We start from the raw sequence: 13,648 nt of genomic DNA on the forward strand, positions 1-13,648 counted from the left end.
TTAGGAGATATGACTCAAACCACTGATATGCTGTGCCTTTAATACCATAGTATTCTAATTTTTGTAGTAGAATTTTATGATTAATACAATCAAAAGCTTTGGAGAGATCACAGAATATCCCTCCTACTTGTAATTTTTTATTAATAGCTTCCAGAATTTTATCAGTTAAATTAAATGTCGCTTGCTCAGTTGATTTATTCTTTCTGAATCCAAATTGTTCTGGAATGAGAATGTTGTATCTATCAAGATGATGATATATTCTCTTATATAAAACTTTTTCGAAGACCTTTGAGAAGACTGGTAGAAGGGATATGGGACTGTAGTTTTCGGGCGAGGTTCTGTCCCCTTTCTTGAATAAAGGAATAACAACTGAATATTTCAGTCATTCTGGAAATACACCATTAAACATTGAAAAGTTACATAAATAAGACAGGGGCTTGGCTATTATTTGTGAACTGGCTTTTAATATTTTATTAGTAATTTCATCATATCCCGAGGAATTTTTAGACTTTAATTGCTTTAGAATTGTAATTATTTCTCGTGAATTTGTTGGAAAAATTTGAATATTTGGGAAAGTTACAGGAATAAATATTTTCAAACAATCGATGGCATTATTATTATTATTATTATTATTATTATTATTATTATTATTATTATTCTGTGGGATGTTTAAGTTATCAGTTATTGAGAGAAAATGATTGTTGAATATGTTCGCAACTTCTGTTTCTATTATCTGTTACAAGAGTGTAACCTTGTTCTTTACTTCTACACTTTCCACGTTCTTTTTTTATTATGTTCCAAGTTGTTTTGATTTTATTATTCGAGTTTAGAATAATTCCGTTATAGTAAAGTTCTTTGGCTTTTCAGATTACTTTGTGTAATATTTTAGAGTATTTTTTAAAGTGAGCTATTAATTTGGGGTCATTACTATTTCTACTTTGAATATAGAGAGACCTCTTAGTTTGACAAGAGATTTTTATGCCTTGTGTAATCCAATTGTTTTTAGATGTTTCAGAATTTTTGTACTTTACAGGAAAACTGGATTCAAAGATATTTAAGAATGTATTATGAAACACATTGAATTTACTATTCATATCACCATTATCATATACTGATTCCCATGTTTCATTTTTTAGTTTAGCTTCGAAGTCCTTTAAAGATTCTTCATTTATGACCCTTAACCTAAATTTATTCGGGTGTTTTGATGCAGGAATGCTATCGTTTCTTCTTATTAGTTAAGTATCATGGTCTGAAAGACCATTTATAATGGGAACTGTGCAGTAACTATCTAATCTATCTTTCCTTATAATTATATTATCAATTGCAGAAATCGATCCTTTTTGTATTCTAGTTGGAAAATTGACTGTATGTATTAAATTGAAGGTTGCTAATAATGTGTTGAATTCTTCTTTTTTAGTGTTCTCAGTGAGATAGTCAATATTTAAGTCTCCGCAAAACATGTATTCGTGTTTTTTTTTTCATGTATGTGTTGTAATGTATTTTCTAGTAGATAAAGAAAATGTTTGAAATCTCCAGAGGGCGACCTGTATATACCTATAACTATAAGATTACCAGATTTTAATTCTAATTCTACTGCACACAGCTCTAAATCTTTTTCTCTGCTAAATTTTGAAAGGCTGATATTTTTAAAATTTATATCATTTCGAACAAATATGCACACACCTCCTTTCTGTAGATTCTGTCTACAATAGCTATCTCCTAGTTTGTATCCTTCCTGTGAAAGTGCCGATAATTCCTGTTGTTTCATATGATGTTCAGTGACGCATATTATATATGGGTTTATTTGTTCTATTTCTAAGAATGTTAATAACTCTGGTGACTTGTTTCTATGGCTTTGTATGTTTTGATGAAATAAGCTAAACTGACTTCCGGTATCTTTTGTTTTTGAATTTGAATTAACCCTACAAAATTTATGATTTGTATTTACTTCACTGTTCTGATTACCTGTAGGCCTACTTTCTTTTTCTAATTTATATTTTACCCTAAAAAAGGAGATGCCCTATGATGAACAGCAGGAATTATATTGGTAATCACTGGAATCCTACCCTTTATTCTATTAGCGATCAGATGCGAAAGCTTCTTCTTGCCTCTAGAATTCAAGTGTAGGCCATGAGATGTATAATCATCTCTCTTAATGCTATATACCTCTATCACATCAATATGAGAGGCACTGGGTCTGATCAAGGCACGTCCAAGTCGTAATAATAATAATAATAATAATAATAATAATAATAATAATAATAATAATAATAATAATAATAATAATAATACCTTTCAAATCTGCATATTAGGATGATATGCAACAGAGTGGCATTGTATATTCCCTCGAAATATGCTGGAAACAGTCTTTGAACATCTTACGGCATTTTATATTGTCACCATCTGCACTGCAGAAAAACTCTTCTTCTTACTCTAAATTAAATTAAATCTTCTTTTTTTTTATTTAGTGGTTAAGGCTTTGACAGAGACAGGCTTTTGATTACTTCACTGTCATCACAACATTCGAGTTTTAACAATAGTAAATAAGGTATGATGCATACCTGAGTTTTAAGGAGACGTAAAAGGATTGAGGGAAAGTTACACTGCAGGTTGCATAGTGACTACAGAGTGAGTTGCGAATCACTGAATGAACACCAATGGTTCAGAGCATCACTCTCTCTATGCTGATTCTGCAATTCGGAGCACGTAACAATTTGTCCACTCACCTTGGCTTCTAGTTGCTGTTTACATTTTGTTTTTAATAGAACTAAACATTGTAAAATGGAAATAATCATGCACCGAAGAATTATGAATATAAAAATATGAATAAAAGATTTACTTCATACGCTAATATTTAGACCTCCTGGGGCTCGGTGAAAAATGTAATCAGAGACCTAGTTTTTTACTGCTTATAGTAGAGACTACAAGGCAACTTTTGTACACCCTTACATTCTGAATTTCGGAATTTTTTTTCTCGACACACGCATGCAAGCATGTCCCTAGACCAGTCCCTTTCATGAGTCGCCAGTATGATGACAAAATGGAGAAACGGTAACAGAATGATGTAGATGACTAATATGAGGAAAAACGGAAGAACCCCGAGTAAAACTCCAATTGCGACCTTGTTCACCACAAGTGTCACTATGGGTTTTCCCTCATCAATATCAAATGGACTTCCCTGGTTTACTGTGCATACCTACTCTTATGACTAGCCAAGCTATCTACGGGCAACAATAATCTACATACTTGACGTGAATACTTAGTAGCCTAGTCAGTTAATTAAATCACATTGCGGTGTGCTGTACTTGTACAAGAGCATAGCCGCTCAGCTACCTATTCATTCACAGAATAGGAGTGGTAAGCACAATAAGCCTCAGGCTGTAGTGCAAGAAAAAAAAGCCTGTATTAACTTGCGCTAAAACTCAATATACCAGTACATTCCTGCTACCAGATCACTAGTAATGCGCATTCGACACCTCGTACAGTAACAAAGAAGCAGCAAATATTAAGTTGCTCCATTAACTTGGAAATATCAAGTCATTGGAGCCATAATTTAACACTATAAGTAGGCCTACTGTACAACCATCATCTGCAAATAATTTATTTGCGCAGTTTGAGTCATAAATGTTTCGTATTGCTACTAGCTTATTCTGTAACCTTAATTAACGAAAAACACACACAAAAACAAACACCATACACATACAAAAAAACACACAAGAAAACCACACACACACAAAATGTGTATTATGATATGGTCCTTCTCAGGCAATAACCTACCGTTATTATACGTAGTCATAAGCTAATATAAAATTTGTAGAGCATTATAATTATTACTGTAATGTTTCTTTCAAAACATGGAGAAACAATTTTTTTATAAAGCTCTATTTAGTTTCCTGGTAAGTATTATGACAATGTTCACAGTAGGCTGTGCCCATATCGGTTTACAGGGGCTTAACTTATCATTACTGGTAATGCAGTATGTATACAATACTACTTTATAAACATTATTGGGAAATATTAGGTACATGCAACTACTGATTCAGCAAAATAAGAAAGGTTGTTACATTAAAAACAGTATTGACACGGCATTAAATTACTGTCCAAATTGATGACAAAACTCTCATGTGGTAAAAGTGTACAATTCGATATGATACAGGTCATTCGATGATTTTTTGTGCAAGGTAAAGTGCAATTTTCTTCTTTTTCGCTGATTATTATAATATATATATATATATATATATATATATATATATATATTTGGTTATTTAACGACGCTGTATCAACTACGAGGTTATTTAGCGTCATGGGATTGGTGATAGCGAGATGATATTTGGCGAAATGGGGCCGAGGATTCGCCATAGATTACCTGACATTTGCCTTATGGTTGGGCAAAACCTCGGAAAAAACCCAACCAGGTAATCAGCTCAAGCGGGAATCGAGCCCGCGCTCGAACGCAACTCCGAATCGGCAGGCAAGCGCCTTAGCCGACTGAGCTACGCCGGTGACCTTTTTATAATACATATGGAGTATTTTTTCATGTCTTGTACCCATAATTACTTTAGAGCTAGTGACATAATATTACATGACACCTCGGATTCTGCACTTCAACCCTTTAGATTTTCTCTTAATAAATATAACACTGTACATCAATATTATTTCACTGTGAAATTAAAAACTGTATTTTTCTGTCACCTCTAATTACTGACTTACCTCAACAATCCAACTACTGACATTTGTATCTTGATAAGCTAAAATCTCTTTTAAGAGATTTTTTACTTTCTGCTCATCTTCGATAGTACTTGGTCTTCTCACTAAATTTTCACTCGAAGGAAAATAATAGTCTGGGTCAGAACTGTCTTGCCCTAGTTGATCATTTGAACGAACGGGGCTACTGCTTATACGTTTTGTGTCTAATCTACGTATTCTATCATTTTGATGTTCACCACTGGCCATGGGTGTCAACCAGGGCGCAAATAAGTAGCTTTTTCCACTGATACTGCGTACAAATTGGTGATAAATTTCAGGTGTGAAATACCTTAAACCTGACATAGGTAGCAGAAATCTCATCACGGACTTCGATTTTCAGCTTTCAATTTGCTATCCCACAACAAATGAAGAACTTTGATGGGATTGGCTGCGGGTCTACGCCTGAGCATTTGCAGTCGACACCGAAAGTCAGTTATAATCTGTGAAGCGAGATGCAATATCGGGGAAATAGTTACATAAACAGCAGTACTTCAATTGTGAAGTTGTTTAGAGTGATAAGCGATATACGTAAACGTCATATATAAACAAATGCAAGTCGCGGTATACCCAATGAGCGCGGGTAAATGAACTCACTTGAGTCGAGGTAGCAGAAGACGAACAGCTGTTTAAATATGTTCTGTCTAATATTATGTTGTCAAATCAGTGTTTCTAACAACTTGCCTCATCAAACATAAAATAGTTGCATATGTGCGTTCGTAAATATTTATAAGATTCAATTGTTTTAAGTTGTCGTTATATTACTCCGCAGTTATTACTTTTCTAACTCCATGTAAATATTGATTTTTTGTTCGCCTTTCTTAACCTATGTGAACATCATACAGAAGTGAAATTTCAAAATGCGTAAGGTGCTTAAATTTGTCAAAGGAAAACGAGATGATAAGAAAGAACATGGATCATCAGGAAGATCAATTGGGCCTTTTTCGGATTTGCCAAGCCCAGTGGATCAGTCCACGCCTACTGATGAGCACTGCACGGGGTTTGAACAAAGTTTCGGATATCATGTCGACCTTAGTGGAAAGGATAAAACTATCACGAAACTTCACAAAGCTGCTTGGCAAGGAAATCTGGAAAAGCTAAAAGTTAACATGAAGAAGATAGATATTGATGTTGTAGATAGACTTAACAGAACGCCATTACATTTAGCAGCAGCACAAGGACATGCAAATGTTGTTTGGTTTCTTTTAGGAAACAAAGCAAATTTTAATATTTGTGATAATGAAGGAAAAACACCGTTTCTGAAAGTAAGTACACATTCTTTACATCCTTTATTTCTTGAATTACTCACATAGGTAAGTACAAATTTCAATGCTGTTTCAGTTTTTGGTACAGACTAACTTTTGTTGCAGGCTATTGAATGTGGACACAAAGAAACCATACAAATCATGCTGGAAAGAGGGGTTGATATTAATACCATCGACTATAGTGGTAATTCCGGACTACATATTGCAGCTAAACAAGGCTTCTATGAAATTGCCTCAATGTTACTGAAACAAGGAGCAAATTTCGAAAGTTCTAATAATGTATGTACCTAGATTAATTTTATTTATATCAATTAGAAATATTACTTATATTTATTTACTGTTTTACAATAAAAAGTAATTTTTTTAATATAAATTTATGGTAGCCAACTTTTATGTGAGCACTAGGTGTGTTATTTCACTTCCTTTACTCTAAGTCACAGAAAGTCCACCGTTGTGGAGTAATGGACAGCACATCTGGCTATGAAACGAGCGGACCTGGATTCAAATTCATAGTTGGAGTTTTTTCCGGAGTTTTCCCTCAACCAATTGAAGCAGAATTGCTGGGTAATTTTCTGCGTTGGACCTCGACTCATGTCGCCATAGTTAATTCCTATATCATCATCACCTTCATCCATACAATAGCTCGGGTTAAAAGTTCATGATGCTGCATGCTGTACTTTTACAAGAGCGCGGCCATTCGGCTACCCAATCATTCACAAGAATAGGAGTGGTAAGCATAATAAGCCTTAGGCTGCAATGTAAGCCTTCGGGACCCTCCTCCATACAAAGAGGAAAGAAAAAGTTGCAGGAACCCAAACGTAATTCCATTTTTGACATTAAAAATGACATTAACTTAATTACTAATTGAATTTTTAAGTCTTAGTTTAATTGTTACTTTTGATATGATTTACGATACGTGTCGCCCTGTAGTCGGTACTTATAGTTCTGGTCTTTGTGCCCGAGGTTGCTGTTTCGATCCTGGCCCAGGTCGATGATATTTAAGTGTGCTTAAATGCGACAGGCTTATGTCAGCAGATTTACTGGCATATTATACAAGAACTCACGTGAGATAAAATTCTGGCACACCGGCGACGCTGATATAATCCTGGCAGTTGCGAGCGTCGTTAAATAATACATGATTTAATTTTACGATATGGACCTGATTATAAATTAATTTGAAAAATATAAAGTTTCTGTACAGTAGGCTTATCATTCCTTATTTGGTGATATTCAAGAATCAGTTGCTGTTTTTCTAAACCAATAGAAGATCGATGATGCTGTATGTGTGTAGGGCCTGTTTTCATTATTTAGCCATAAGAACTTTATATTAAAGTAACTGCCAATTCATACTGGTTTCTTCACTTGAAAGTGTATGATATCATAGTGTAGGTATTTTATAAACTTACAGTAAGCTTACCGGTACAATATAAAATTGCCAATAATTAAAAATCAAGAAAAAATCATATAGGCTTACAAGAAATATAAAATTTTGAGATTAAGTATTAGGGCCGGCATTGCATATACAGGGTGATTCATAAATACCTGTAAAAACTTTGTGGGTGTAAGGTAGAGGTAAAACTAAAACGTTCCATACAACTTTTCCCGCAAATCCTTACTTTCAGAGTTATGATGCAAAATGTCCTATCTTGCTAGGTATCAAAAACATGGACCAGTAAAGCCTTCGGATGTGTAATGGTCGTCTACATAGTGACTGCTTTAGGTGTTTGTTATTCGTACACCCCTATTACGTACAGTTGATTTCGACCTGATGAGACTTCATTCACTGTACATAGGTACTGATCTTAGAATTTTACAGACCCCCATTCAACTCATTCCGAGCTGTTTCATAGATATTTTTATGTCACTGCTGTAGTTATGCTATGTTCAGAATATGAGTGGTATAAACGAGCATCTTCAGACGACTCTAAAGGTAGAAGTCTGGTGATCTGGCTGGCCAAGCAACTGGTGTTGCACGATCTATCTTACTGTACACAACTGAAGTCTACTCAACTAACGACAAAATGAATGTGTACTACGGAACGTGGCAACTGTAGGAACTACAACAGTGCCATACAACTAAACATAGTAAACAAAGTCCTCTCAGATTGGAATCAACTGTACTGGGATGTACGAATAAGAAACATCTACCGCAGTCGCTATGTATGCGAACGTGACACAGCCGAAGGCTTTACTAGCCTATGTTTTTTATGCCTGGCAAGATATGGCACTATGCATCATAACTCTGAAAGTAAAGATTTGCGGGAAAAGTTGTATAGAACATTTTAGTTTTACTTTTACCTCTATATTGTACCCACAAAGTTTTTACAGGTATTTATGAATCACCCTGTAGGCCTATATTATGTTTATTTAATTATCTTTGATACTGTCCACACCTGTGGAGTAACGGTTAGCGAGTTTGGCCGCGAAACCATGTGGCTCGGGTTCGATTCCTAGTTGGGGCAAGTTACCTGGTTGAGATTTTTTCCAGGGTTTTCCCTCAACCCAATATGAGCAAATGCTGGGCAACTTTCGGTGCTGGACCTCGGACTCATTTCACCAGCATTATCACCTCCATCTCATTCAGACGCTAATTAACCTAAGATGTTGATAAAGCGTCTTAAAATAACCTACTAAAAAAACCTTTGATACGGAGGACAAGCCTGAAGGCTAGCATTGAAGCCTCTTGTTAGCATAACGTGTCTTATTGCTCCTATATAGCTTACTGGGAATTATTTTTTACATTCCGGACCAAAGACGGTTGTACTTATGTTCCAGCCCAGATCACACACACATATATATATATATATATATATATATATATATATATATATATATATATATATAATCTAGGGTTCTGGTAAAGTCCTACTAGAGATGTATACTTGGTCAAAATGAAAGTGGCCGGTCTCTTGAGCAGTGCACATTTTCTAAGTCCCTTCGGGTGAGCATGCAGTTCACTACCGTAAACCTCTGTGCACCACTTTAGTTAATTCCATAATACAAGGCGCTGATTTCAGCTACCTCCACAGCATGCTTCGAATCTTCGTAGAGAATTTTTTGTTTTGTCCTTTCTTTTATTTTTTACAACTCCTTTTAGTGTAATATAATCAAATAATTTTGCTTAAATGTTAATTCATGTTACTTACAGATAATTACAAAATTGGTGAAAATTTGTGGTTATAATTCCAGGAAATCAGGATATATTTTTTCATCAGAATTATGGTTTTTCTTCTTGTTTACAATTACTACGTTTAAGCCCTGATGATCACGTATTTAGATTAGTATAATAATCATCATATTCCCTGTAGCACAACTTGCAAATTAATTATTGCCAATTATTTAACTGTCAACACATTTATTGAATGTTCCTTAGGCAATATAGTGCAAAGCAGAAGGGATTAATAAAATAATTAACACAGCGTTTTAATATGAAACCTCTAATTGTCGTCTTTAGTGTTACGGTACTATCATCTAGCATTAAAAGTTTCTAACTTATTAACATGAAAAAAATAATAAAGCGAAAAGTATTCTAAGGATTAAAAAAATGACGAAAACCTGTTATATTTTCACTGGTGCATTTAAAAGGTAACAAAAAAAAAAAGTTTAGTAATTCCACGAAGATTTGAACTTGCAATCTCACGAACTCTTAGCTAACGCTCTAACAACTACGCTAAGAGTTTTACTGCAGTCAGAATGGCATTATAACGAGCAATGGCCGTACTCAACTTGAGAACCTGTTATACAGTGTATAGTGTTTGTGTTACAGTATTCACTGTTTAAACACTCTGAACAATGTCTATTTTAAATCTAGTATATGAATTATTTTCTCGGATGATTTTAATGATTAATAGTTGTGTTCCCCATTAAAACTACTAGAAGAATATACACAATCGTTTGAACAAAGCCTGGCTATCCTGAGCGCTCACGGAAATACCCGATTTGACGCCGGCCACTTTCATTTTGACCAAGTGTACATAGTTTCCTTGATGAATTAATACTAATTTGCTGACAAAGTGGACGCTTTTCTTTGAAGAGACTAGAGTTTATTGATTATACTGAAATCCAGATCAGGAAAATACTCTGGTAAACAAACATTTCATGCGAAATGTATTATGCCACTGTGATACATAATTTGATTTTCCATCTTATTGCAGCGCGGTAACTCTCCATGTGCGTTCGGTATAGTCTGTTAATAGAATTAGTTGCAGTTACTATGAAGACAGGCATTGAATTACATAATGCATTTTTATAATGTCTTGTTAATGATTAGTCCGATTTTTTCACGCAAGAACGATGTGGAGGTAAATAAACATTTGTTAATTGTATGAAAATAAATTATATTATGCTGTCGTCTTCCTGCTGTTGCCTATGCAGAGTCCACCATGCCTAGAGCATAGGCTACACTCTGATCTCTCTAATATTAATAATGTTTACATGCACGTATAGGAGAGATAACTTTGTAGAGTTACGAAAGAGTGAGCAAGTCTCGATATTATATACGAAATGGTATATAACCTATACCATTAGATTGTGTGTGTGACGCAGGTTCTAGTTGCATGAAATGCAACAGTACCGTATGGGCTAACGGAATCACACCTACTTTAAATAGTGAATTGCAGTAAATTCTAAACGTACCACGAATTTCGGTTCATGATAACTCTTCTTACTCTACGTCTGTCTAAATTATCAATCACGATGAACACCTCATAAGAAACTGCGAACTAATTTCTAGCGCGTACGTCATCACTATCATCAGTAGCCATTAGGAGTATACGCGTGACATGGTACGATCACAGTCTAGTATATACAGTCACGAAGCTCAGTACGTAGTAAATATGCATCCATGGATAGTTGCTAACCACTAGGATCGCTAATATCGCCTCATTACAGACAATGCGAATAAGTACCATACCGGCACAGTCTAATGTTCCTAGCACCCTCACAACTCAAGGTTCGTGACTGTATATACTAGACTGTGGTACGATAGTGTGAGAGGTGGAAAAACTCCACTCCTTTGTTTACCTGAATATTTTTCTTATCTGGAATTCAGTATAGGCCTCAATTACGGCTTCAATCATAAGAAGCGTTAACACATGTCTACTACTGATGTATTAGTACCGTATTTTCAACTGGTATGTGCTTGTCAACTTCACGTGGAGAATAAAACAACGTCATATCTCGAGTTCATCGATGACGACTAAAAAAGTTCAGTAATTTTAATTTCAATTTTAATTAAAAGTCATCTTATAGCTTGAGTGGTAGGAATTAATGTAGTGGTATCGGTAATTGCATAATAGACCTATATTTTTTTTATAACTAGGGTTAATCTTTACAACGAAAATGTGACATACCGCTTGGCATTAGCGTGCAAAATAAATACGTACTATATCCAACACAAAGCTTGCCGTTTGCTAGAAAACTGTGAATACCGTACATAGAGATTTCATGGACAAAGAAGCAGCACACATCACTTAAGCACACTCACCACTTAAGTTATGCTGCTGGTGGCATCACTGGTACACAGAAGGATGTTTCTTATCCTGAATGTGAAAATTACGAATTTTATTTTGCACAACTTTCAGTGTTTCCAATAGACAAATATACTACAGAAATCCCCACACTTAAAATCAGTTGAATTCAGGCCCATTTTTACCAATGGGCAGACCAGGACAGTTGCCCCAGGGCGACATTTTTTTGCCCGAAGTGCCTGCGAAACATTCGAGAATTTCGTTATGAATGAGGAAAAAGAAAAAGAAACACTTAAAAAATCGGTAATTACAGAGGGTTGTTTCTGATCTCTAGAAACGAATTTTGAATGACATCATGTGCGTCAAGAGTCACACGACAATTGAACTGTGATGAGAGGTGATAGGCCAGTAGTGAGTGATTTCATAGTCAGAGTGCACGGTGTTTTGCAGCAGCAATGTCCAAGAAAATCGAATCTTTCTGGGAGGGGTACATTACGACCCTTTTCAATGTCAAGTACAGTTAAGTGAAAATAAAAGAATTCTGCAAAAACGTGGTATCGTTATTTCCAAGAAAGCCATCTTCTGTGTACTTAATAAGCGTGGTAAAGCTTGGATGGGATTAATTTGTATCATTATTTCAGGTGGTGCAGCTTGTGGTGGGGAGTGGATTTGCTTGCTTTTTCCCCCTCTGGAATTAACTGAAATCACTCACTACTGGTCTGTCACATGTCACCACAGTTCAGCTGTTGTGTGACTCCTGACGCACATGACGTCATTCAAAATTTGTTTCCAGAGATCGGAAACAACCTTTCGTAGAATTATCATGTAATCTTTCTGATGAAAAAAATATCCAGATAGAACACGCGGGAAGAGAGCGACGTTGTGAAGTTGTGCGTTAGTACAGTGCATAGTCTGTAGAACAAAACTTACCAGTTTTTTCCCAAATTTTCAATATTAACATTTTTTATTTTAACCTTGTCAGCATTGAAACTCATTTCTGTCAAGCATTTACCTTCTGTAGAAACTGCACATTTTAATGCATCTCTGGAACAATAAAATTCATCATGTACTTCAATCATCTTCATTCATGGCAAAATTAAATGTTTGAAATAAATCTTCTACATTATAAAAAATAAGGGAAGAAAATGCTCGAAGAGAAGAAAAATACGGGAGCTGGGAGACTATTGAAAATTATTGCCAAACATGAGAGATCCCGGGAAATATGGGAAGATTGGCAACCCTAGCTGGAGCAGAAAGTTGAGAAGCAAGAATGACAGTTGATCGTCACCATCTATGAACCTGTCCACTGTTGCCAGTTAAATAATTACGAAAATCGGGGACAAATGGTCCCTTAGTGTAGATAAAAACTTTGAAAAGAGTATGGCTTGTTCGTTTCGAAATGTCAACTCCAGCAACTGAGACGCACGGTACAAGCTTGGAAACCTATGCCAACATCTGAAAGAGTTGTTGTTGTTGTTGCTGCTGCTGCTATTGCTGTTGTTGTTGAGTCAACTGTCTGAGAGTAACTGATTGTATCTTTTACAATCATTTCGTTTATCTATTGAACACGGAAAGGAAACAAATCAAATTTGATAAAGCAATATTGTTAATGACAAGTTTTTACGAATTAAACTAAAACAGGATACAACATTTACATGTTAGGAATCAACACTTTTATAGGCACATGGGTATAAAATGTCTATCAGAAATGTAATTCGGATCTGATACTGAAATATGTTACTAATTTTAATATTCTACATTTCGACGAATTTTTAAAACTATTTTAATAGTTCAAATATTATACATGTATATTATGCGAGGCGCATCCAGAAAGTAAGTATCCCGATTTTTTCCCCTTGAAAGTAAACGTAATTAGCCGTGTCAATTGCGCATGCGTAACAGATCTATGACGTATCAATCATATGCCAGCCGGACAGGTCCCACCTGGTGCCAGTAGCGTGGCAGCAATGGTCCGAAATGGAAGCTCTTATTCCTTCTCCTGCCACTTGCGAGGTTTGGTCGGTGATAAAGTTCTTTAATGCACAAAGCATTGCGCCAATTGAAATTCATCGGCAGCTCTGTCAGGTCTATGGGCCGAACATCATGAGTAAGCAGATGGTGCGTCGCTGGTGTAGGCAGTTTTCCGAAGGTCGTCAAAGTGTCCATGATGAA

The 13,648-nt window shown here is 35.5% G+C and overlaps 2 protein-coding genes across 4 annotated transcripts in view; one reads left to right on the forward strand and one right to left on the reverse strand.

The window, feature by feature from the left end:
* The window catches only part of LOC138705113 (malonyl-CoA decarboxylase, mitochondrial-like), a 96,976-nt gene extending 91,909 nt beyond the window's left edge, over window positions 1–5,067 (reverse strand). The window contains exon 1 of the mRNA XM_069833753.1: window positions 4,711–5,067. Coding sequence (XP_069689854.1) covers window positions 4,711–5,067 — 357 coding nt within the window. The remainder of the gene's footprint in view (window positions 1–4,710) is intronic.
* Window positions 5,068–5,263: 196 nt separating this feature from the next.
* Window positions 5,264–13,648, forward strand: part of LOC138705112 (ankyrin repeat domain-containing protein 26-like) — a 164,792-nt gene continuing 156,407 nt past the window's right edge. For all 3 annotated transcript variants that reach the window (XM_069833750.1, XM_069833751.1, XM_069833752.1), the window contains exons 1-2: window positions 5,264–6,008; window positions 6,114–6,287. In XM_069833750.1, the coding sequence (XP_069689851.1) occupies window positions 5,604–6,008; window positions 6,114–6,287 (579 nt within the window). In that variant the 5' untranslated portion in view covers window positions 5,264–5,603. The remainder of the gene's footprint in view (window positions 6,009–6,113; window positions 6,288–13,648) is intronic.

This window comes from Periplaneta americana, chromosome 8 (assembly GCF_040183065.1).
Source record: "Periplaneta americana isolate PAMFEO1 chromosome 8, P.americana_PAMFEO1_priV1, whole genome shotgun sequence".
NCBI classification, from domain to species: domain Eukaryota; kingdom Metazoa; phylum Arthropoda; class Insecta; order Blattodea; family Blattidae; genus Periplaneta; species Periplaneta americana.